The sequence below is a fragment of the Rana temporaria genome, chromosome 3, assembly GCF_905171775.1.
Source record: "Rana temporaria chromosome 3, aRanTem1.1, whole genome shotgun sequence".
Lineage (NCBI taxonomy): Eukaryota > Metazoa > Chordata > Amphibia > Anura > Ranidae > Rana > Rana temporaria.
Genome location: NC_053491.1, coordinates 683,864 through 709,418, shown reverse-complemented (window position 1 = coordinate 709,418; position 25,555 = coordinate 683,864). Strand labels below are relative to the sequence as shown.

At 55.9% G+C, this 25,555-nt stretch overlaps 1 protein-coding gene across 1 annotated transcript in view; it reads left to right on the top strand.

The window, feature by feature from the left end:
• SLC4A5 (solute carrier family 4 member 5) overlaps positions 1 to 25,555 on the top strand; it is a 165,511-nt gene that overhangs the window by 79,394 nt on the left and 60,562 nt on the right. Inside the window, 4 exon segments of the mRNA XM_040342174.1 lie at positions 2,881 to 3,024; positions 12,404 to 12,578; positions 16,372 to 16,505; positions 20,001 to 20,272. Coding sequence (XP_040198108.1) covers positions 2,881 to 3,024; positions 12,404 to 12,578; positions 16,372 to 16,505; positions 20,001 to 20,272 — 725 coding nt within the window.

Genomic DNA, 25,555 nt, shown 5'->3' with positions numbered 1-25,555 from the left:
CAGCAAATTCAAATTCAAAACACTAACTGTGATGACCCCTCTGTCCTCAAACAAAACTTGGTCCGCCGTCAATGCTTCCTCTGTCCAGAACCAGCACCGTCCAAGACTCTCCCCTCCCCCAGTCACCAGACAACACTTCAGTGTAGAGGGGAAACACCAAACTGATTTATTATCACACATGGACACAACAGATAAATAACTCAGAGACACTTCCCCCCACCCTTGGAAAACAGGGCGGGTTAATCTGTCCAATGACAATGGACACACAGGTCAGGTGTGTTCAAACTTCTCATCAGTAAACAGTCATATCAGCAGGAGGGCTGCTGGAGGAATCCCCCCTCCCTCTTTCCTCACAGCAACACACTTACACATCCCATAATAGTTGAGGCAGACACCACAATAGACAATAGAATACAGTCACACCCCAAACCATCACAGCAAAGAGTCCGCAACAGATAACACACAATATACACAGCATTGAGTGTGACTAGTACAGATCATAGTGGGGTCCTCAGCCCCCCTGTACCCCTATTAGAGACACAGGGGGATCTACACATAAGAGGGTCAGAGGAAGCTGGACAAGGAGCCTCCAGAACTCTCCAGGGTAAGCCGAGTTCCACAAATCCCCCACCCAAAGTGACCCCTGTCACACATCTCCACTTTCGGGAGGAGACTAACACAGGAGGAGACCCCAGACAGGTTGACGCTGAAGTTAGCCAGTAGATCCAGTCCCCCAATGCCGGTATCACAGTACCCCAAATAAATTGTCCCAAACAGAGCATTACTCACCCAGCCAACCTCTGCCTCTCTCAGAGAACATGCCCGCCGCTGGGGAGAGGCCTGGACTGGCCCTTCTCCCTGGAGTCCTTTCAGCCGCTGGAGAGAAGACATGGTGATTGGGCTCACTCTGTCATGCTGTTGGGGATCTGGGCCAACTGCCCCCCATCCCTGGAGTATAGAAGTGAAGACTGAAGTCCCACCCACTACCACAGGAACTCTCTCTTCTGTTAGTTGAGGGCAGAGGCCAGCAGCACTCTGCTCTGTTTACAGCCCTTCTGCTGGGTGGCTGTGAGTGGAGACCGCAGTCCCATCCCCCGATATCAACTCAAGCTGCAGTAGTGTGCAGAGGCCAGTAGCATTTTGCCCTTTTCACTTTAGCTGAGGACCCCACATCATTTACTCTGGCTAACTGCTGTCACCTTCTCACCATGGGCCCCTAAACCTGCTGCAGGTGTGGGGCAGAGATCTTGGACCCTCTTTCTAAAGGTCAGCACTTCAGCTGGAGAAGTCTCTTGTAACTCCACAGATACTGCTGTTGGTGATGGGCAGAGCCCAGTGAAGTTTGGCCCTGATACCAGCTCTTCTGCTGGAAGCTCAGCAGGTTGTTCTTCCTCAGCAGGACAGCCTATCCAATTCCCAATCTCTATAACTGGTGTCTGGGGATAGAGGTTCACCATCTCCTGTCCGTAGAACGAAGAAGAGGTTACTGGTGCTGGGCAGAGCTCATTTATGTCTGGCCCTGGTGCCAGCTATCCTGCTGGGTTGGTGGCATCATTCTGGGGTGCCGTCTGCTGCTGGGAAGGGACCATCTCCTTCTCACCCTGGGCCTCCGCAGGTGTGGGGCAGAGGTCTTGGGCCCTCTGTCCAGTTGTCAGGGCTTCAGCTGGAGAAGTTTCTGGTAACGCCACAGATGCTGCTGGCAAAAAATCCCATGTCTCTGGCAGTGTTGTGGGAGAAAGGCCGACTGTCTCTTCTCTCCGGGAGGCTGAAGCTGCTGTTGGTGTTGGGCAGAGGTTAGCAGGGCTCTGCCCTGTTGTCAGCACTTCAGCTTTGGAGAAGACAATCTCCGGAGTTTCTAGCAGTTTCCTGTGTGCCCTTTCCAGATTCTGTTCTTTCCTTAGCAAATAGTCCAGATCAGGTTTAAGCTCTGAGACCCCTACAAGGCGAGCATAGCCTCTCTGTGTTCTCGTAGGTCCTCAGGGGTAGGTTCTCCTTCATCACCAAACACAAAACCATCTGTAAGGATCTCCCCCAGCAATCCAGGGCCACCAAGTCATATCCCTCCGGAGAGCATTCTGTTGTCTCCCCTAAATATTCCTCCTCCGCCTGCCATTGTAGAGCCCGATACCGATTGGCCAGCTCTATCTCCTGCTGGACCAGCCTGTCCAACTCCGTCACCCATTGCAGAGCCCGATACCGATTGGCCAGCTCTATCTCCTGCTGGACCAGCCTGTCCAACTCCGTCACCCATTGCAGAGCCCGATACCGATTGGTCAGCTCTATCTCCTGCTGGACCAGCCTGTCCAACTCCGTCACCCATTGGTCCTGGGGCCGCTCTCCCAGGAATGGCCTCCGGAACTCCCTCTGTTCACTGGCCGGTTGCTCTGGGGTTGGAAAGCACTTGCCCTGTTTTATACCAGCTGGAGGGATCCAATCCAGAGTCCTCCCCGAATCTGCTGAATGACCTCCAGGTGTTCTCACTCTCCCATCCTCTGGAACTCTCTACCTCAATCCGTCCAACTAACTCCTACTCTGATCCCTGAAAACTCATCTGCTCAGGGAGGCCTATCTTTCCTTCAGCTAACAGAACTTTGGAATTCTTCAGCTCATCCCCCACAGTTATCACCTTTTCTACCGCTTGCCCCTCCATATTAGATAGTAAGCTCCTGTGAGTAGGACCCTCCTATCCTTGTATTGTCCCTGTTCTGTCTGTATATTGTACGGCTGTTGTCTTCATATAAATCCCGGATAAGAATCGTGTCATTTCTGAGCGATCGATTCCATATTGTAGATCGAAACATCTTCATAACGATAAAGATCAAATATTCTCCCGTTATTATCACAAGATGATGAAGATTCTCCCACCTTCTCCCACCACAGGAAATCCGTTTTCTCGGTGAATGAAGCCGGACAGATGAACGGCTCGGCCGGAGGGGTTGGTGGTGGCAGCGGGGGAGGTCCAAGCGAAGATGACGAGATGCCCGTCGCCCATGAGATCGGAGAAGAACTTTCCTGGACCGGCAGGTGAGTCCATCAGTCTGGAGGCGGGACCTTCTCCATCAAACTCGGTACCCCAACACCAGGAACTCGGGGGTCGCTGGGGGTATCTTAGGGGGTCAGACTCGGTACCCCAACACCAGGAACTCGGGGGTCGCTGGGGGTATCTCAGGGGGTCAGACTCGGTACCCCAACACCAGGAACTCGGGGGTTGCTGGGGGTATCTTAGGGGGTCAGACTCGGTACCCCAACACCAGGATCTCGGGGGTCGCTGGGGGCATCTTAGGGGGTCAGACTCTGTACCCCAACACCAGGAACTCGGGGGTCGCTGGGGGTATCTTAGGGGGTCAGACTCGGTACCCCAACACCAGGAACTCGGGGGTCGCTGGGGGTATCTTAGGGGGTCAGACTCGGTACCCCAACACCAGGAACTCGGGGGTCGCTGGGGGTATCTCCGGGGGTCAGACTCGGTACCCCAACACCAGGAACTCGGGGGTTGCTGGGGGTATCTTAGGGGGTCAGACTCGGTACCCCAACACCAGGATCTCGGGGGTCGCTGGGGGCATCTTAGGGGGTCAGACTCTGTACCCCAACACCAGGAACTCGGGGGTCGCTGGGGGTATCTCAGGGGGTCAGACTCGGTACCCCAACACCAGGAACTCGGGGGTCGTTGGGGGTGAGACTCGGTACCCCAACACCAGGAACTCGGGGGTCGCTGGGGGTCAGACTCGGTACCCCAACACCAGGAACTCGGGGGTCACTGGGGGTATCTTAGGGGGTCAGACTCGGTACCCCAACACCAGGAACTCGGGGGTCGCTGGGGGTATCTCAGGGGGTCAGACTCGGTACCCCAACACCAGGAACTCGGGGGTCGCTGGGGGTATCTTAGGGGGTCAGACTCGGTACCCCAACACCAGGAACTCGGGGGTCGCTGGGGGTATCTCAGGGGGTCAGACTCGGTACCCCAACACCAGGAACTCGGGGGTTGCTGGGGGTATCTGAGGGGGTCAGACTCGGTACCCCAACACCAGGATCTCGGGGGTCGCTGGGGGCATCTTAGGGGGTCAGACTCTGTACCCCAACACCAGGAACTCGGGGGTCGCTGGGGGTATCTCAGGGGGTCAGACTCGGTACCCCAACACCAGGAACTCGGGGGTCGTTGGGGGTGAGACTCGGTACCCCAACACCAGGAACTCGGGGGTCGCTGGGGGTCAGACTCGGTACCCCAACACCAGGAACTCGGGGGTCACTGGGGGTATCTTAGGGGGTCAGACTCGGTACCCCAACACCAGGAACTCGGGGGTCGCTGGGGGTATCTTAGGGGGTCAGACTCGGTACCCCAACACCAGGAACTCGGGGGTCGCTGGGGGTATCTCAGGGGGTCAGACTCGGTACCCCAACACCAGGAACTCGGGGGTTGCTGGGGGTATCTTAGGGGGTCAGACTCTGTACCCCATCACCAGGAACTCGGGGGTTGCTGGGGGTATCTTAGGGGGTCAGACTCGGTACCCCAACACCAGGAACTCGGGGGTCACTGGGGGTATCTTAGGGGGTCAGACTCGGTACCCCATCACCAGGAACTCGGGGGTTGCTGGGGGTATCTTAGGGGGTCAGACTCGGTACCCCAACACCAGGATCTCGGGGGTCGCTGGGGGCATCTTAGGGGGTCAGACTCTGTACCCCAACACCAGGAACTCGGGGGTCGCTGGGGGTATCTCAGGGGGTCAGACTCGGTACCCCAACACCAGGAACTCGGGGGTCGTTGGGGGTGAGACTCGGTACCCCAACACCAGGAACTCGGGGGTCGCTGGGGGTCAGACTCGGTACCCCAACACCAGGAACTCGGGGGTCACTGGGGGTATCTTAGGGGGTCAGACTCGGTACCCCAACACCAGGAACTCGGGGGTCGCTGGGGGTATCTTAGGGGGTCAGACTCGGTACCCCAACACCAGGAACTCGGGGGTCGCTGGGGGTATCTCAGGGGGTCAGACTCGGTACCCCAACACCAGGAACTCGGGGGTCGCTGGGGGCATCTTAGGGGGTCAGACTCTGTACCCCAACACCAGGAACTCGGGGGTCGCTGGGGGTATCTCAGGGGGTCAGACTCGGTACCCCAACACCAGGAACTCGGGGGTCGTTGGGGGTGAGACTCGGTACCCCAACACCAGGAACTCGGGGGTCGCTGGGGGTCAGACTCGGTACCCCAACACCAGGAACTCGGGGGTCACTGGGGGTATCTTAGGGGGTCAGACTCGGTACCCCAACACCAGGAACTCGGGGGTTGCTGGGGGTATCTTAGGGGGTCAGACTCTGTACCCCAACACCAGGAACTCGGGGGTCGCTGGGGGTATCTCAGGGGGTCAGACTCGGTACCCCAACACCAGGAACTCGGGGGTCGCTGGGGGCATCTTAGGGGGTCAGACTCTGTACCCCAACACCAGGATCTCGGGGGTCGCTGGGGGTATCTCAGGGGGTCAGACTCGGTACCCCAACACCAGGAACTCGGGGGTCGCTGGGGGCATCTTAGGGGGTCAGACTCTGTACCCCAACACCAGGAACTCGGGGGTCGCTGGGGGTATCTTAGGGGGTCAGACTCGCTACCCCAACACCAGGAACTCGGGGGTCGCTGGGGGTATCTTAGGGGGTCAAACTCGCTACCCCAACACCAGGAACTCGGGGGTCGCTGGGGGTATCTTAGGGGGTCAGACTCTGTACCCCAACACCAGGAACTCAGGGGTCGCTGGGGGTATCTTAGGGGGTCAGACTCGGTACCCCAACACCATGATCTCGGGGGTCGCTGGGGGTATCTTAGGGGGTCAGACTCGCTACCCCAACACCAGGAACTCGGGGGTCGCTGGGGGTCAGACTCGGTACCCCAACACCAGGAACTCGGGGGTCGTTGGGGGTGAGACTCGGTACCCCAACACCAGGAACTCGGGGGTCGCTGGGGGTCAGACTCGGTACCCCAACACCAGGAACTCGGGGGTCGCTGGGGGTATCTCAGGGGGTCAGACTCGGTACCCCAACACCAGGATCTCGGGGGTCGCTGGGGGCATCTTAGGGGGTCAGACTCTGTACCCCAACACCAGGATCTCGGGGGTCGCTGGGGATATCTCAGGGGGTCAGACTCGCTACCCCAACACCAGGAACTCGGGGGTCGCTGGGGGTATCTTAGGGGGTCAGACTCGCTACCCCAACACCAGGAACTCGGGGGTCGCTGGGGGTATCTTAGGGGGTCAAACTCGCTACCCCAACACCAGGAACTCGGGGGTCGCTGGGGGTATCTTAGGGGGTCAGACTCTGTACCCCAACACCAGGAACTCAGGGGTCGCTGGGGGTATCTTAGGGGGTCAGACTCTGTACCCCAACACCAGGAACTCGGGGGTCGCTGGGGGTATCTCAGGGGGTCAGACTCGGTACCCCAACACCAGGAACTCGGGGGTCGCTGGGGGCATCTTAGGGGGTCAGACTCTGTACCCCAACACCAGGAACTCGGGGGTCGCTGGGGGTATCTTAGGGGGTCAGACTCGCTACCCCATCACCAGGAACTCGGGGGTCGCTGGGGGTATCTTAGGGGGACAGACTCGCTACCCCAACACCAGGAACTCGGGGGTCGCTGGGGGTATCTTAGGGGGTCAAACTCGCTACCCCAACACCAGGAACTCGGGGGTCGCTGGGGGTATCTTAGGGGGTCAGACTCGGTACCCCAACACCAGGAACTCGGGGGTCGCTGGGGGTATCTTAGGGGGTCAGACTCTGTACCCCAACACCAGGAACTCGGGGGTCGCTGGGGGTATCTTAGGGGGTCAGACTCTGTACCCCAACACCAGGAACTCGGGGGTCGCTGGGGGTATCTTAGGGGGTCAGACTCGGTACCCCAACACCAGGAACTCGGGGGTCACTGGGGGTATCTTAGGGGGTCAGACTCGGTACCCCAACACCAGGAACTCGGGGGTCGCTGGGGGTATCTTAGGGGGTCAGACTCGGTACCCCAACACCAGGAACTCGGGGGTCGCTGGGGGTATCTCAGGGGGTCAGACTCGGTACCCCAACACCAGGAACTCGGGGGTTGCTGGGGGTATCTTAGGGGGTCAGACTCGGTACCCCAACACCAGGATCTCGGGGGTCGCTGGGGGCATCTTAGGGGGTCAGACTCTGTACCCCAACACCAGGAACTCGGGGGTCGCTGGGGGTATCTCAGGGGGTCAGACTCGGTACCCCAACACCAGGAACTCGGGGGTCGTTGGGGGTGAGACTCGGTACCCCAACACCAGGAACTCGGGGGTCGCTGGGGGTCAGACTCGGTACCCCAACACCAGGAACTCGGGGGTCACTGGGGGTATCTTAGGGGGTCAGACTCGGTACCCCAACACCAGGAACTCGGGGGTCGCTGGGGGTATCTTAGGGGGTCAGACTCGGTACCCCAACACCAGGAACTCGGGGGTCGCTGGGGGTATCTCAGGGGGTCAGACTCGGTACCCCAACACCAGGAACTCGGGGGTTGCTGGGGGTATCTTAGGGGGTCAGACTCTGTACCCCAACACCAGGAACTCGGGGGTCGCTGGGGGTATCTCAGGGGGTCAGACTCGGTACCCCAACACCAGGAACTCGGGGGTCGCTGGGGGTCAGACTCGGTACCCCAACACCAGGAACTCGGGGGTCGTTGGGGGTGAGACTCGGTACCCCAACACCAGGAACTCGGGGGTCGCTGGGGGTCAGACTCGGTACCCCAACACCAGGAACTCGGGGGTCGCTGGGGGTATCTCAGGGGGTCAGACTCGGTACCCCAACACCAGGATCTCGGGGGTCGCTGGGGGCATCTTAGGGGGTCAGACTCTGTACCCCAACACCAGGATCTCGGGGGTCGCTGGGGGTATCTCAGGGGGTCAGACTCGCTACCCCAACACCAGGAACTCGGGGGTCGCTGGGGGTATCTTAGGGGGTCAGACTCGCTACCCCAACACCAGGAACTCGGGGGTCGCTGGGGGTATCTTAGGGGGTCAAACTCGCTACCCCAACACCAGGAACTCGGGGGTCGCTGGGGGTATCTTAGGGGGTCAGACTCTGTACCCCAACACCAGGAACTCGGGGGTCGCTGGGGGTATCTTAGGGGGTCAGACTCTGTACCCCAACACCAGGAACTCGGGGGTCGCTGGGGGTATCTCAGGGGGTCAGATTCGGTACCCCAACACCAGGAACTCGGGGGTCGCTGGGGGCATCTTAGGGGGTCAGACTCTGTACCCCAACACCAGGAACTCGGGGGTCGCTGGGGGTATCTTAGGGGGTCAGACTCGCTACCCCAACACCAGGAACTCGGGGGTCGCTGGGGGTATCTTAGGGGGTCAGACTCGCTACCCCAACACCAGGAACTCGGGGGTCGCTGGGGGTATCTTAGGGGGTCAAACTCGCTACCCCAACACCAGGAACTCGGGGGTCGCTGGGGGTATCTTAGGGGGTCAGACTCTGTACCCCAACACCAGGAACTCAGGGGTCGCTGGGGGTATCTTAGGGGGTCAGACTCTGTACCCCAACACCAGGAACTCGGGGGTCGCTGGGGGTATCTTAGGGGGTCAGACTCGGTACCCCAACACCAGGAACTCGGGGGTCACTGGGGGTATCTTAGGGGGTCAGACTCGGTACCCCAACACCAGGAACTCGGGGGTCGCTGGGGGTATCTTAGGGGGTCAGACTCGGTACCCCAACACCAGGAACTCGGCGGTCGCTGGGGGTATCTTAGGGGGTCAGACTCGGTACCCCAACACCAGGATCTCGGGGGTCGCTGGGGGTATCTTAGGGGGTCAGACTCGGTACCCCAACACCAGGAACTCGGGGGTCGCTGGGGGTATCTTAGGGGGTCAGACTCGGTACCCCAACACCAGGAACTCGGGGGTCGCTGGGGGTACCTTAGGGGGTCAGACTCGGTAGCCCAACACCAGGAACTTGGGGGTCACTGGGGGTATCTTAGGGGGTCAGACTCAGTACCCCAACACCAGGAACTCGGGGGTCGCTGGGGGTATCTTAGGGGGTCAGACTCGGTACCCCAACACCAGGAACTCGGGGGTCGCTGGGGGTATCTTAGGGGGTCAGACTCGGTACCCCAACACCAGGAACTCGGGGGTCGCTGGGGGTACCTTAGGGGGTCAGACTCGGTACCCCAACACCAGGAACTCGGGGGTCACTGGGGGTATCTTAGGGGGTCAGACTCGGGACCCCAACACCAGGAACTCAGGGGTCGCTGGGGGTACCTTAGGGGGTCAGACTCGGTACCCCAACACCAGGAACTCGGGGGTCACTGGGGGTATCTTAGGGGGTCAGACTCTGTACCCCAACACCAGGAACTCGGGGGTCGCTGGGGGTATCTTAGGGGGTCAGACTCGGTACCCCAACACCAGGAACTCGGGGGTCGCTGGGGGTATCTTAGGGGGTCAGACTCGCTACCCCAACACCAGGAACTCGGGGGTCGCTGGGGGTATCTTAGGGGGTCAGACTCGGTACCCCAACACCAGGAACTCGGGGGTCGCTGGGGGTATCTTAGGGGGTCAGACTCTGTACCCCGACACCAGGAACTCGGGGGTTGCTGGGGGTATCTTAGGGGGGTCAGACTCGGTACCCCGACACCAGGAACTCGGGGGTTGCTGGGGGTATCTTAGGGGGGTCAGACTCGGTACCCCAACACCAGGAACTCGGGGGTCCCTGGGGGTATCTTAGGGGGTCAGACTCGGTACCCCAACACCAGGAACTCGGGGGTCGCTGGGGGTATCTTAGGGGGTCAGACTCGGTACCCCAACACCAGGAACTCGGGGGTCGCTGGAGGTAACTTAGGGGGTCAGACTCAGTACCCCAACACCAGGAACTCGGGGGTCGCTGGGGGTTTCTTAGGGGGTCAGACTCGGTACCCCAACACCAGGATCTCGGGGGTCGCTGGGGGTATCTTAGGGGGTCAGACTCGGTACCCCAACACCAGGAACTCGGGGGTCGCTGGGGGTATCTTAGGGGGTCAGACTCGGTACCCCATCACCAGGAACTCGGGGGTCGCTGGGGGTATCTTAGGGGGTCAGACTCGGTACCCCAACACCAGGAACTCGGGGGTCGCTGGGGGTATCTCAGGGGGTCAGACTCGGTACCCCAACACCAGGAACTCGGGGGTCGCTGGGGGTATCTTAGGGGGTCAGACTCGGTACCCCAACACCAGGAACTCGGCGGTCGCTGGGGGTATCTTAGGGGGTCAGACTCGGTACCCCAACACCAGGATCTCGGGGGTCGCTGGGGGTATCTTAGGGGGTCAGACTCGGTACCCCAACACCAGGAACTCGGGGGTCGCTGGGGGTATCTTAGGGGGTCAGACTCGGTACCCCAACACCAGGAACTCGGGGGTCGCTGGGGGTATCTTAGGGGGTCAGACTCGGTACCCCAACACCAGGAACTCGGGGGTCGCTGGGGGTATCTTAGGGGGTCAGACTCGGTACCCCATCACCAGGAACTCGGGGGTCGCTGGGGGTATCTTAGGGGGTCAGACTCGGTACCCCAACACCAGGAACTCGGGGGTCGCTGGGGGTATCTTAGGGGGTCAGACTCGCTACCCCAACACCAGGAACTCGGGGGTCGCTGGGGGTATCTTAGGGGGTCAGACTCGGTACCCCAACACCAGGAACTCGGGGGTCGCTGGGGGTATCTTAGGGGGTCAGACTCTGTACCCCAACACCAGGAACTCGGGGGTCGCTGGGGGTATCTTAGGGGGTCAAACTCAGTACCCCGACACCAGGAACTCGGGGGTTGCTGGGGGTATCTTAGGGGGGTCAGACTCGGTACCCCAACACCAGGAACTCAGGGGTTGCTGGGGGTATCTTAGGGGGGTCAGACTCGGTACCCCAACACCAGGAACTCGGGGGTCACTGGGGGTATCTTAGGGGGTCAGACTCTGTACCCCAACACCAGGAACTCGGGGGTCCCTGGGGGGTATCTTAGGGGGTCAGACTCGGTACCCCGACACCAGGAACTCGGGGGTTGCTGGGGGTATCTTAGGGGGGTCAGACTCGGTACCCCAACACCAGGAACTCGGGGGTCCCTGGGGGTATCTTAGGGGGTCAGACTCGGTACCCCAACACCAGGAACTCGGGGGTCGCTGGGGGTATCTTAGGGGGTCAGACTCGGTACCCCAACACCAGGAACTCGGGGGTCGCTGGGGGTATCTTAGGGGGTCAGACTCGGTACCCCATCACCAGGAACTCGGGGGTCGCTGGGGGTATCTTAGGGGGTCAGACTCGGTACCCCAACACCAGGAACTCGGGGGTCCCTGGGGGGTATCTTAGGGGGTCAGACTCGGTACCCCAACACCAGGAACTCGGGGGTCGCTGGGGGTTTCTTAGGGGGTCAGACTCGGTACCCCAACACCAGGATCTCGGGGGTCGCTGGGGGTATCTTAGGGGGTCAGACTCGGTACCCCAAAACCAGGAACTCGGGGGTCGCTGGGGGTATCTTAGGGGGTCAGACTCTGTACCCCAACACCAGGAACTCGGGGGTCCCTGGGGGGTATCTTAGGGGGTCAGACTCGGTACCCCAACACCAGGAACTCGGGGGTCGCTGGGGGTATCTTAGGGGGTCAGACTCGGTACCCCATCACCAGGAACTCGGGGGTCGCTGGGGGTATCTTAGGGGGTCAGACTCGGTACCCCAACACCAGGAACTCGGGGGTCGCTGGGGGTATCTCAGGGGGTCAGACTCGGTACCCCAACACCAGGATCTCGGGGGTCGCTGGGGGTATCTTAGGGGGTCAGACTCGGTACCCCAAAACCAGGAACTCGGGGGTCGCTGGGGGTATCTTAGGGGGTCAGACTCTGCAGACCATCAGATCTTCACCTTTCCTAACAATTCTTTTTATATAAAGATTTGAAGATTTCACATTTCATCCAATCAGGAACTTCCACATGTGACCGCGCTGTATCAGATATAACCCGATATGTTCCTGTAGTCCACACGTGACCGCGCTGTATCAGATATAACCCGATATGTTCCTGTAGTCCACACGTGACCGCGCTGTATCTCATATAACCTGATATGTTCCTGTAGTCCACACGTGACCGCGCTGTATCTCATATAACCTGATATGTTCCTGTAGTCCACACGTGACCGCGCTGTATCTCATATAACCCGATATGTTCCTGTAGTCCCCATGTGACCGCGCTGTATCTCATATAACCCGATATGTTCCTGTAGTCCACACGTGACCGCGCTGTATCTCATATAACCTGATATGTTCCTGTAGTCCACATGTGACCGCGCTGTATCTCATATAACCTGATATGTTCCTGTAGTCCACATGTGACCGCGCTGTATCTCATATAACCCGATATGTTCCTGTAGTCCACATGTGACTCTTGTTCCGTCCTCCCGTTGTGTCTCCTCGCAGGTTCTGTGGAGGATTATATCTGGACATGAAGAGGAAGCTCCCCTTTTTCCTCAGTGACTTCTATGACGGCTTCCACATCCAATCCATCTCTGCCATTATCTTCATCTACCTCGGCTGTATAACGAACGCCATCACATTCGGGGGGCTGCTGGGCGACGCCACAGACAACTATCAGGTACTGGAAGCATTGGGCTGGGGCCCCTGTGGCCCTCATGTAGGAAATATGAGGTCCTCTGAGGTGCTCATGTAGATAATAGGATATGAGGCCTCCGCTGTGAACCGTCCCCATCATCACTTAGTGTCAGCCCTTATCTTCTGGAGAATGCAGCAGAAGAAGTGAGACTACCCCAGAGGGAGCTGGAAAAGAGGCAGGGAAAGACCTCACCTGAGATATCACCCAACACCTTCATCAGGACTAAATGTGACCATACACAGGGAGAGTACAGTGATGTCACAGACAGAGCAATCAGCACCCAGACATCAACTTCATCCACCCAACCACCACCCAACGCAATGACGTCAGACATCAACTTCACCAATACGACCGCCCAACCACCACCCAACGCAATGACGTCAGACATCAACTTCACCAATACGACCGCCCCACCCACCACCCAACGCAATGACGTCAGACATCAACTTCATCCGCCCACCCACCACCCAACGCAATGACGTCAGACATCAACTTCATCCGCCCAACCACCACCCAACGCAATGACGTCAGACATCAACTTCACCCGCCCAACCACCACCCAACGCAATGACATCAGACATCAACTTCATCCGCCCAACCACCACCCAACGCAATGACATCAGACATCAACTTCATCCGCCCAACCACCACCCAACGCAATGACGTCAGACGTCAACTTCATCAATACGACCGCCCAACCACCACCCAATGCAATGATGTCAGACATCAACTTCATCCGCCCAACCACCACCCAACGCAATGACATCAGACATCAACTTCATCCGCCCAACCACCACCCAACGCAATGACGTCAGACATCAACTTCATCAGCCCAACCACCACCCAACGCAATGACATCAAACATCGACTTCACCAATACGACCGCCCAACCACCACCCAATGCAATGACATCAGACATCAACTTCACCCGCCCAACCACCACCCAACGCAATGACATCAAACATCGACTTCACCAATACGACCGCCCAACCACCACCCAATGCAATGACATCAGACATCAACTTCACCCGCCAAACCACCACCCAACGCAATGACATCAAACATCGACTTCACCAATACGACCGCCCAACCACCACCCAATGCAATGACATCAGACATCAACTTCACCCGCCCAACCACCACCCAACGCAATGACATCAGACATCAACTTCACCCGCCCAACCACCACCCAATGCAATGACGTCAGACATCAACTTCATCCGCTCAACCACCAACCAACGCAATGACGTCAAATATCGACTTCACCAATACGACCGCCACCCAACGCAATGACGTCAGACATCAACTTTTATCTGCCCAACCACCACCCAACGCAATGACGTCAGACATCAACTTCATCCCCCCAACCACCACCCAACGCAATGACATCAGACATCAACTTCATCCGCCCAACCACCACCCAAGGCAATGACATCAAACATCGACTTCACCAATACGACCGCCCAACCACCTACCCAATGCAATGACATCAGACATCAACTTCACCCGCCCAACCACCACCCAACGCAATGACGTCAGACATCAACTTCACCAATACGACCGCCCAACCACCACCCAACGCAATGACGTCAGACATCAACTTCACCTGCCCAAACACCACCCAGCGCAATGACGTAAGAATATCAACTTCACCCGCCCAACCACCACCCAATGCAATGACATCAGACATCAACTTCATCAATACGACCACCCAACCACCACCCAACGCAATGACATCAACTTCACCAATACGACCGCCCAACCACCACCCAACGCAATGACATCAGACATCAACTTCATCCGCCCAACCACCACCCAACGCAATGACGTCAGACATCAACTTCATCCGCCCAACCACCACCCAACACAATGACATCAGACATCAACTTCATCCGCCCAACCACCACCCAACGCAATGACGTCAGACATCAACTTCATCCGCCCAACCACCACCCAACGCAATGACGTCAGACATCGACTTCACCAATACGACCGCCCAACCACCACCCAACGCAATGATGTCAGACATCAACTTCATCCGCCCAAACACCACCCAAAGCAATGACATCAGACATCAACTTCATCCGCCCAACCACCACCCAACGCAATGACATCAGACATCAACTTCATCCGCCCAACCACCACCCAATGCAATGACATCAAACATCAACTTCATCCGCCCAACCACCACCCAACGCAATGACGTCAGACATCAACTTCACCCGCCCAACCACCACCCAACGCAATGACGTCAGACATCAACTTCACCCGCCCAACCATCACCCAACGCAATGACGTCAGACATCAACTTCATCCGCCCAACCACCACCCAACGCAATGACGTCAGACATCAACTTCATCCACCCAACCACCACCCAACATAATCATATTTATTATTATACAGTGCTTTACAATGTAGAGGTGGGACAGTACAATTACAATACAGAAGGAATAGGAGGGCCCGGCTCATGGAGCTTACAATCTAAAGGGAGGGGGAACAAAAGGTAATAACTGTAAGGGATAATCTGATGGTGGTGGCTCGGGTACAGGTCTTAGGTGAAGGAGGGGTAGTCTTCCCTGAATATGTAAGTTTTAAAGGATCTCCTAAAGGTGGACAGGGTAGGAGCTGATCGGACATACCGGGGCAGGGAGTTCCATAGGATGGGAGAGGCTCTGGAGAAGTCCTGGAGATGACATGGGAGGAAGTAACAAGGGAGGTAGAGAGCAGGAGGAGGTGAGGAGATGGAGGGGGTGAGATGAGGAGATGGAGGGGGTGTGTTGAGGAGTGGAGAGATGGATCTGGGTGTCGTCGGCATAGAAGTGGTATTGGAAACCATGGGAGGTTATCAACTGGCCCAGGGAAGGGGTATAGAGTTTAGAGTAGGAGGGGCCCCAAGGATGGAGCCTGGGGGGGGGGGGGGGCCAACAGGAAGAGGAGTGGAGGAGATGGAGTTGTGACACTGAGATAGGTGAGAGGAGAACCAGGAAAGATCAGAATCACGGAGGCCGAGGGAGTTTATAGAGGAGGAGCAGCCGGAGGCCAACAGTATCAAAGGCAGCAGAGAGGTCAGAGAGTGGAGCAGTTAGTAGTTGGTTGGTGAGTATTAGTTGGGCGGGTTCAGTGGAATGTTGTGGGCGGGTTCAGTGGAATGTTGTGGGCGGGTTCAGTGGAATGTTGTGGGCGGGTTCAGTGGAATGTTGTGGGCGGGTTCAGTGGAATGTTGGGAATGAAGAAGGTTGTCAGTGAGGTGGTGATTGTGGACAAGACATTCAAGAAGTTTGGAGGCGGCGGGAGCGGGGAGAGTCTTAAGAGTCAAACAGATCATGGTCATGTGATGTGTGTTTTAGCCCCCCACCCCCCCCCCGGTCATGTGATGTGTGTTTTGCCCCCCCCGGTCATGTGATGTGTGTTTTGCCCCCGGTCATGTGATGTGTGTTTTGCCCCCCCCGGTCATGTGATGTGTGTTTTGCCCCCGGTCATGTGATGTGTGTTTTGCCCCCGGTCATGTGATGTGTGTTTCCCCCCCCCCGGTCATGTGATGTGTGTTTTAGCCCCCCCCCCGGTCATGTGATGTGTGTTTTGCCCCCCCCCCGTTATGTGATGTGTGTTTTGCCCCCGGTCATGTGATGTGTGTTCCCCCCCCCGGTCATGTGATGTGTGTTCCCCCCCCGGTCATGTGATGTGTGTTTTGCCCCCCCGGTCATGTGATGTGTGTTTTGCCCCCCTCCCCCAGTTTATGCTGTATTGGTCACATGATGTGTTTTGCCTCGGCAGGGGGTGATGGAGAGCTTCCTGGGCACAGCAATGACGGGTTCCGTGTTTTGTTTGTTTGCTGGACAACCTCTCATCATCTTGAGCAGCACCGGCCCCATCCTCATCTTCGAGAAACTTCTGTTTGATTTCAGCAAGTAAGTGGAATCCTCCCCTCCCCCGCACAACACCGCGCCCAATAAATGATGATTCCTCCTCCCCCGCACAACACCGCGCCCAATAAATGATCATTCCTCCTCCCCCGCACAACACCACACCCAATAAATGATCATTCCTCCTCCCCCGCACAACACCGCGCCCAATAAATGATCATTCCTCCTCCCCCGCACAACACCACACCCAATAAATGATCATTCCTCCTCCCCTGCACAACACCGCTCTGACCTGTCTGGTGTGTTCCTCGGCCTTCATGATGCTGTTTGTTCACAAAGGTTCTCTAACAAACCTCTGAGGGCTTCACAGAACAGCTGTATTTATACTGAGATTACATGACACACAGGGGGACTCTATTTACTAATAAGGTGACTTCTGAAGGTGATTGGTTCCTCTAGATTTTAGTTATCAGAGTAAAGGGGGCGCCATACAAATGCCCCTCCCCCCCAGACTTTTCACAGATTTATTTTTATCATTTTCCTTCCAATTATGTGACACTTTGTGTCTCTCACATAAAATCCCAATAAAATACATTTACGTTTTTGGTTGTAACATGAGAAAATGTGGGGAATTATAAGGGGTATAAATACTTTTTCCAGGCTCTGTCTATAGAGGGGTATGAATACTTTTTCCTGTCTCTGTCTATAGAGGGGTATGAATACTTTTTTCTGTCTCTGTCTATAGAGGGGTATGAATACTTTTTCCCTCCCCCTGTAGGAGTAATGATATGGAGGGGTGTGAATACTTTTTCCTGTCTCTGTATATAGAGGGGTATGAATACTTTTTCCTGTCTCTGTGTATAGAGGGGTGTGAATACTTTTTCCAGGCTCTGTGTATAGAGGGGTATGAATACTTTTTCCTGTGTATAGAGGGGTATGAATACTTTTTCCTGTCTCTGTGTATGAGGGGTGTGAATACTTTTTCCTGTCTCTGTATATAGAGGGGTGTGAATACTTTTTCCAGGCTCTGTATATAGAGGGGTATGAATACTTGTTTCTGTCTCTGTCTATAGAGGGGTATGAATACTTTTTCCTGTCTATAGAGGGGTGTGAATACTTTTTCCTGTGTATAGAGGGGTATGAATACTTTTTCCTGTCTCTGTCTATAGAGGGGTATGAATACTTTTTCCTGTCTATAGAGGGGTATGAATACTTTTTCCTGTCTCTGTATATAGAGGGGTATGAATACTTTTTCCTGTCTATAGAGGGGTATGAATACTTTTTCCTGTCTCTGTATATAGAGGGGTATGAATACTTTTTCCTGTCTCTGTGTATGAGGGGTGTGAATACTTTTTCCTGTATATAGAGGGGTGTGAATACTTTTTCCAGACTCTGTATATAGAGGGGTATGAATACTTTTTTCTGTCTCTGTCTATAGAGGGGTATGAATACTTTTTCCTGTCTATAGAGGGGTGTGAATACTTTTTCCTGTCTCTGTCTATAGAGGGGTATGAATACTTTTTCCTGTGTATAGAGGGGTATGAATACTTTTTCCTGTCTCTGTGTATAGAGGGGTATGAATACTTTTTCCTGTCTCTGTGTATAGAGGGGTATGAATACTTTTTCCTGTCTCTGTGTATAGAGGGGTATGAATACTTTTTCCTGCCTCTGTCTATAGAGGGGTATGAATACTTTTTCCTGTGTATAGAGGGGTATGAATACTTTTTCCTGTATATAGAGGGGTATGAATACTTTTTCCTGTCTATAGAGAGGTGTGAATACTTTTTCCTGTCTCTGTATATAGAGGGGTATGAATACTTTTTCCTGTATATAGAGGGGTATGAATACTTTTTCCTGTCTATAGAGAGGTGTGAATACTTTTTCCTGTCTCTGTATATAGAGGGGTATGAATACTTTTTCCTGTCTCTGTCTATAGAGGGGTGTGAATACTTTTTCCTGTCTCTGTGTATAGAGGGGTGTGAATACTTTTTCCTGTCCCTGTGTATAGAGGGGTATGAATACTTTTTCCTCCCCCTGTGTATAGAGGGGTATGAATACTTTTCCCCTCCCCCTGTCTATAGAGGGGTATGAATACTTTTTCCCTCCCCCTGTATATAGAGGGGTATGAATACTTTTTCCTGTCTCTGTGTATGAGGGGTGTGAATACTTTTTCCTGTCTCTGTATATAGAGGGGTATGAATACTTTTTCCTGTGTATAGAGGGGTATGAATACTTTCCCCTCCCCCTGTGTATAGAGGGATATGAATACTTTTTCCCTCCCCCTGTCTATAGAGGGGTATGAATACTTTTTCCTGTGTATAGAGGGGTGTGAATACTTTTTCCTGTCTCTGTATATAGAGGGGTATGAATACTTTTTCCTGTCTCTGTGTATAGAGGGGTATGAATACTTTTTCCTGTCTCTGTATATAGAGGGGTATGAATACTTTTTCCTGTCTCTGTCTATAGAGGGGTATGAATACTTTTTCCTGTCTCTGTGTAGAGAGGGGTGTGAATACTTTTTCCTGTCTCTGTGTATAGAGGGGTATGAATACTTTTTCCTGTCTATAGAGGGGTGTGAATACTTTTTCCTGTCTCTGTCTATAGAGGGGTGTGAATACTTTTTCCTGTCTCTGTCTATAGAGGGGTGTGAATACTTTTTCCCTCCCCCTGTCTATAGAGGGGTATGAATACTTTTTCCTGTGTATAGAGGGGTGTGAATACTTTTTCCTGTCTCTGTGTATAGAGGGGTGTGAATACTTTTTCCTGTCTCTGTGTATAGAGGGGTGTGAATACTTTTTCCTGTGTATAGAGGGGTGTGAATACTTTTTCCTGTGTATAGAGGGGTATGAATACTTTTTCCCTCTCCCTGTCTATAGAGGGGTATGAATACTTTTTCCTGTGTATAGAGGGGTGTGAATACTTTTTCCTGTGTATAGAGGGGTATGAATACTTTTTCCTTCCCCTGTGTATAGAGGGGTATGAATACTTTTTCCTGTGTATAGAGGGGTATGAATACTTTTTCCTGTGTATAGAGGGGTGTGAATACTTTTTCCTGTGTATAGAGGGGTGTGAATACTTTTTCCTGTCTCTGTGTATAGAGGGGTGTGAATACTTTTTCCTGTGTATAGAGGGGTGTGAATACTTTTTCCTGTGTATAGAGGGGTATGAATACTTTTTCCCTCCCCCTGTCTATAGAGGGGTATGAATACTTTTTCCTGTGTATAGAGGGGTGTGAATACTTTTTCCTGTGTATAGAGGGGTATGAATACTTTTTCCTTCCCCTGTGTATAGAGGGGTATGAATACTTTTTCCTGTGTATAGAGGGGTATGAATACTTTTTCCTGTGTATAGAGGGGTGTGAATACTTTTTCCTGTGTATAGAGGGGTGTGAATACTTTTTCCTGTCTCTGTCTATAGAGGGGTGTGAATACTTTTTCCTGTGTATAGAGGGGTATGAATACTTTTTCCTGTCTATAGAGGGGTGTGAATACTTTTTCCTGTGTATAGAGGGGTGTGAATACTTTTTCCCTCCCCCTGTAGGAGCAATGACATAGACTACATGGAGTTCCGCCTGTGGATCGGCCTGCACTCCGCCCTGCAGTGCCTCCTGCTGGTCGCCACGGACGCCAGCTTCATCATCAAGTACATTACGCGTTTCACCGAGGAAGGATTCTCCACCCTCATCAGCTTCATCTTCATCTATGACGCCATAAAGAAGATGATCGGCTCCTTCAAGTATTATCCGATCAACTCCGACTTCAAGCCCGACCAAGTCACCACCTACCGCTGCGAGTGCGTGGCCCCGGACCCAGGTCAGTGCTTCCTCCCGCCCACAGAACACCACATCCAATCACGAGGCTCGGGGATCCACAACAGCCAATCAGCCCTTCCATAAAAGCCGGCATCCCATTGGCTGCTGGGGACACACAGTTCATTCTATAGAACGTGGTCCCGGGGCCTATGAAGGTTTCTGAAAGATGAACTGTCTGTGAAGAATCTGATTGGCTCTTCTCTCAGACACATGTGGGTGGTGCGGGGTTAGAACCCCCGTCTGGTCCTTATCGGAACATTTCCTCTCTCTGTGTCCCAACCACGGCCCACCGACATACCCAACCACGTCCCACCGACATACCCAACCACGTCCCTCCGACATACCCAACCACGTCCCACCGACATACCCAACCACGTCCCACCGACATACCCAACCACGTCCCAACGACATACCCAACCACGTCCCAACGACATACCCAACCACGTCCCACCCACATACCCAACCACGTCCCACCGACATACCCAACCACGTCCCTCCGACATACCCAACCACGTCCCACCGACACCCAACCACGTCCCACCGACATACCCAACCACGTCCCACCGACATACCCAACCACCGACATACCCAACCACATCCCACCGACACCCAACCACATCCCACCGACATACCCAACCACGTCCCACCGACATACCCAACCACATCCCACCGACATACCCAACCACGTCCCACCGACATACCCAACCACGTCCCACGACATACCCAACCACGTCCCTCCGACACCCAACCACGTCCCACCGACATACCCAACCACATCCCACCGACATACCCAACCACCGACATACCCAACCACGTCCCACCGACATACTCAACCACGTCCCACCGACATACCCAACCACGTCCCACCGACATACCCAACCACGTCCCACCGACACCCAACCACGTCCCACCGACATACCCAACCACGTCCCACCGACATACCCAACCACGTCCCTCCGACACCCAACCACATCCCACCGACATACCCAACCACATCCCACCGACACCCAACCACCGACATACCCAACCACGTCCCACCGACATACCCAACCACATCCCACCGACATACCCAACCACGTCCCACCGACATACCCAACCACATCCCACCGACATACCCAACCACATCCCACCGACATACCCAACCACGTCCCACTGACATACCCAACCACATCCCACCGACATACCCAACCACGTCCCACCGACATACCCAACCACGTCCCTCCGACACCCAACCACGTCCCACCGACATACCCAACCACATCCCACCGACATACCCAACCACCGACATACCCAACCACGTCCCACCGACATACTCAACCACGTCCCACCGACATACCCAACCACGTCCCACCGACATACCCAACCACGTCCCTCCGACACCCAACCACGTCCCACCGACATACCCAACCACGTCCCACCGACATACCCAACCACGTCCCTCCGACACCCAACCACATCCCACCGACATACCCAACCACATCCCACCGACACCCAACCACCGACATACCCAACCACGTCCCACCGACATACCCAACCACATCCCACCGACATACCCAACCACGTCCCACCGACATACCCAACCACATCCCACCGACATACCCAACCACGTCCCACCGACATACCCAACCACGTCCCACCGACACCCAACCACGTCCCACCGACATACCCAACCACGTCCCACCGACATACCCAACCACCGACATACCCAACCACGTCCCACCGACATACCCAACCACCGACATACCCAACCACATCCCACCGACACCCAACCACATCCCACCGACATACCCAACCACGTCCCACCGACATACCCAACCACATCCCACCGACATACCCAACCACATCCCACCGACATACCCAACCACGTCCCACCGACATAGCCAACCACATCCCACCGACATACCCAACCACGTCCCACCGACATACCCAACCACGTCCCACCGACATACCCAACCACGTCCCACCGACATACCCAACCACGTCCCACCGACATACCCAACCACGTCCCACCGACATACCCAACCACGTCCCACCAACATACCCAACCACCGACATATCCAACCATGTCCCACGGACATACCCAACCACGTCCCACCGACATACTCAACCACGTCCCACCGACATACCCAACCACGTCCCACCCACATACCCAACCACGTCCCACCAACATACCCAACCACGTCCCACCGACACCCAACCACGTCCCACCGACATACCCAACCACATCCCACCGACATACCCAACCACATCCCACCGACATACCCAACCACGTCCCACCGACATACCCAACCACATCCCACCGACATACCCAACCACGTCCCACCGACATACCCAACCACGTCCCACCAACATACCCAACCACATCCCACCGACATACCCAACCACGTCCCACCGACATACCCAACCGAGTCCCACCGACATACCCAACCACGTCCCACCAACATACCCAACCACGTCCCACCGACATACCCAACCACGTCCCACCGACATACCCAACCACGTCCCACCGACATACCCAACCACCGACATACCCAACCACGTCCCACCGACATACCCAACCACCGACATACCCAACCACATCCCACCGACACCCAACCACATCCCACCGACATACCCAACCACGTCCCACCGACATACCCAACCACATCCCACCGACATACCCAACCACGTCCCACCGACATACCCAACCACGTCCCACCGACATACCCAACCACGTCCCACCGACATACCCAACCACGTCCCACCGACATACCCAACCACGTCCCACCGACATACCCAACCACGTCCCACCGACATACCCAACCACGTCCCACCGACATACCCAACCACGACCCACCGACATACCCAACCACGGCCCACCGACATACCCAACCACGTCCCACCGACATACCCAACCACGTCCCACCGACATACCCAACCACATCCCACCGACATACCCAACCACGTCCCACCGACATACCCAACCACGTCCCACCGACATACCCAACCACATCCCACCGACATACCCAACCACATCCCACCGACATACTCAACCACGTCCCACCGACATACTCAACCACGTCCCACCGACATACCCAACCACGTCCCACCGACATACCCAACCACGTCCCACCGACATACCCAACCACGTCCCACCGACATACCCAACCACGTCCCACCGACATACCCAACCACGTCCCACCGACATACCCAACCACGTCCCACCGACATACCCAACCACGTCCCACCGACATACCCAACCACCGACATACCCAACCACGTCCCACCGACATACCCAACCACGTCCCACCGACATACCCAACCACATCCCACCGACATACCCAACCACGTCCCACCGACATACCCAACCACGTCCCACCGACATACCCAACCACGTCCCACCGACATACTCAACCACGTCCCACCGACATACCCAACCACGTCCCACCGACATACCCAACCACATCCCACCGACACCCAACCACCGACATACCCAACCACGTCCCACCGACACCCAACCACCGACATACCCAACCACGTCCCACCGACATACCCAACCACATCCCACCGACATACCCAACCACGTCCCACCGACATACCCAACCACGTCCCACAGACATACCCAACCACGTCCCACCGACATACCCAACCACGTCCCACAGACATACCCAACCACGTCCCACCGACATACCCAACCACGTCCCACCGACATACCCAACCACGTCCCACCGACATACCCAACCACGTCCCACCGACATACTCAACCACGTCCCACCGACATACCCAACCACGTCCCACCGACATACCCAACCACATCCCACCGACACCCAACCACCGACATACCCAACCACGTCCCACCGACACCCAACCACCGACATACCCAACCACGTCCCACCGACATACCCAACCACATCCCACCGACATACCCAACCACGTCCCACCGACATACCCAACCACGTCCCACCGACATACCCAACCACGTCCCACCGACATACCCAACCACGTCCCACCGACATACCCAACCACGTCCCACCGACATACCCAACCACGTCCCACCGACATACCCAACCACATCCCACCGACATACCCAACCACGTCCCACCGACATACCCAACCACGTCCCACCGACATACCCAACCACGTCCCACCGACATACCCAACCACGTCCCACCGACATACCCAACCACGTCCCACCGACATACCCAACCACGTCCCACCGACATACCCAACCACGTCCCACCGACATACCCAACCACGTCCCACCGACATACCCAACCACGACCCACCGACATACCCAACCACGTCCCACCCACATACCCAACCACGGCCCACCGACATACCCAACCACGTCCCACCGACATACCCAACCACCGACATACCCAACCACGACCCACCGACATACCCAACCACGTCCCACCAACATACCCAACCACGTCCCACCGACACCCAACCACGTCCCACCGACATACCCAACCACGTCCCACCGACATACCCAACCACCGACATACCCAACCACGTCCCACCGACATACCCAACCACCGACATACCCAACCACATCCCACCGACACCCAACCACATCCCACCGACATACCCAACCACGTCCCACCGACATACCCAACCACATCCCACCGACATACCCAACCACGTCCCACCGACATACCCAACCACATCCCACCGACATACCCAACCACGTCCCACCAACATACCCAACCACGTCCCACCGACAAACCCACCACGTCCCACCGACATACCCAACCACGTCCCACCGACATACCTAACCACGTCCCACCGACATACCCAACCACGTCCCACCGACATACCCAACCACGTCCCACCGACATACCCAACCACGTCCCACCGACATACCCAACCACGTCCCTCCGACACCCAACCACGTCCCACCGACATACCCAACCACATCCCACCGACACCCAACCACCGACATACCCAACCACATCCCACCGACATACCCAACCACATCCCACCGACATACCCAACCACGTCCCACCGACATACCCAACCACGTCCCACCGACATACCCAACCACGTCCCACCGACATACCCAACCACGTCCCACCGACATACCCAACCACGTCCCACCGACATACCCAACCACATCCCACCGACATACCCAACCACGTCCCACCGACATACCCAACCACGTCCCTCCGACACCCAACCACGTCCCACCGACATACCCAACCACATCCCACCGACATACTCAACCACGTCCCACCGACATACTCAACCACATCCCACCGACATACCCAACCACGTCCCACCGACATACCCAACCACGTCCCTC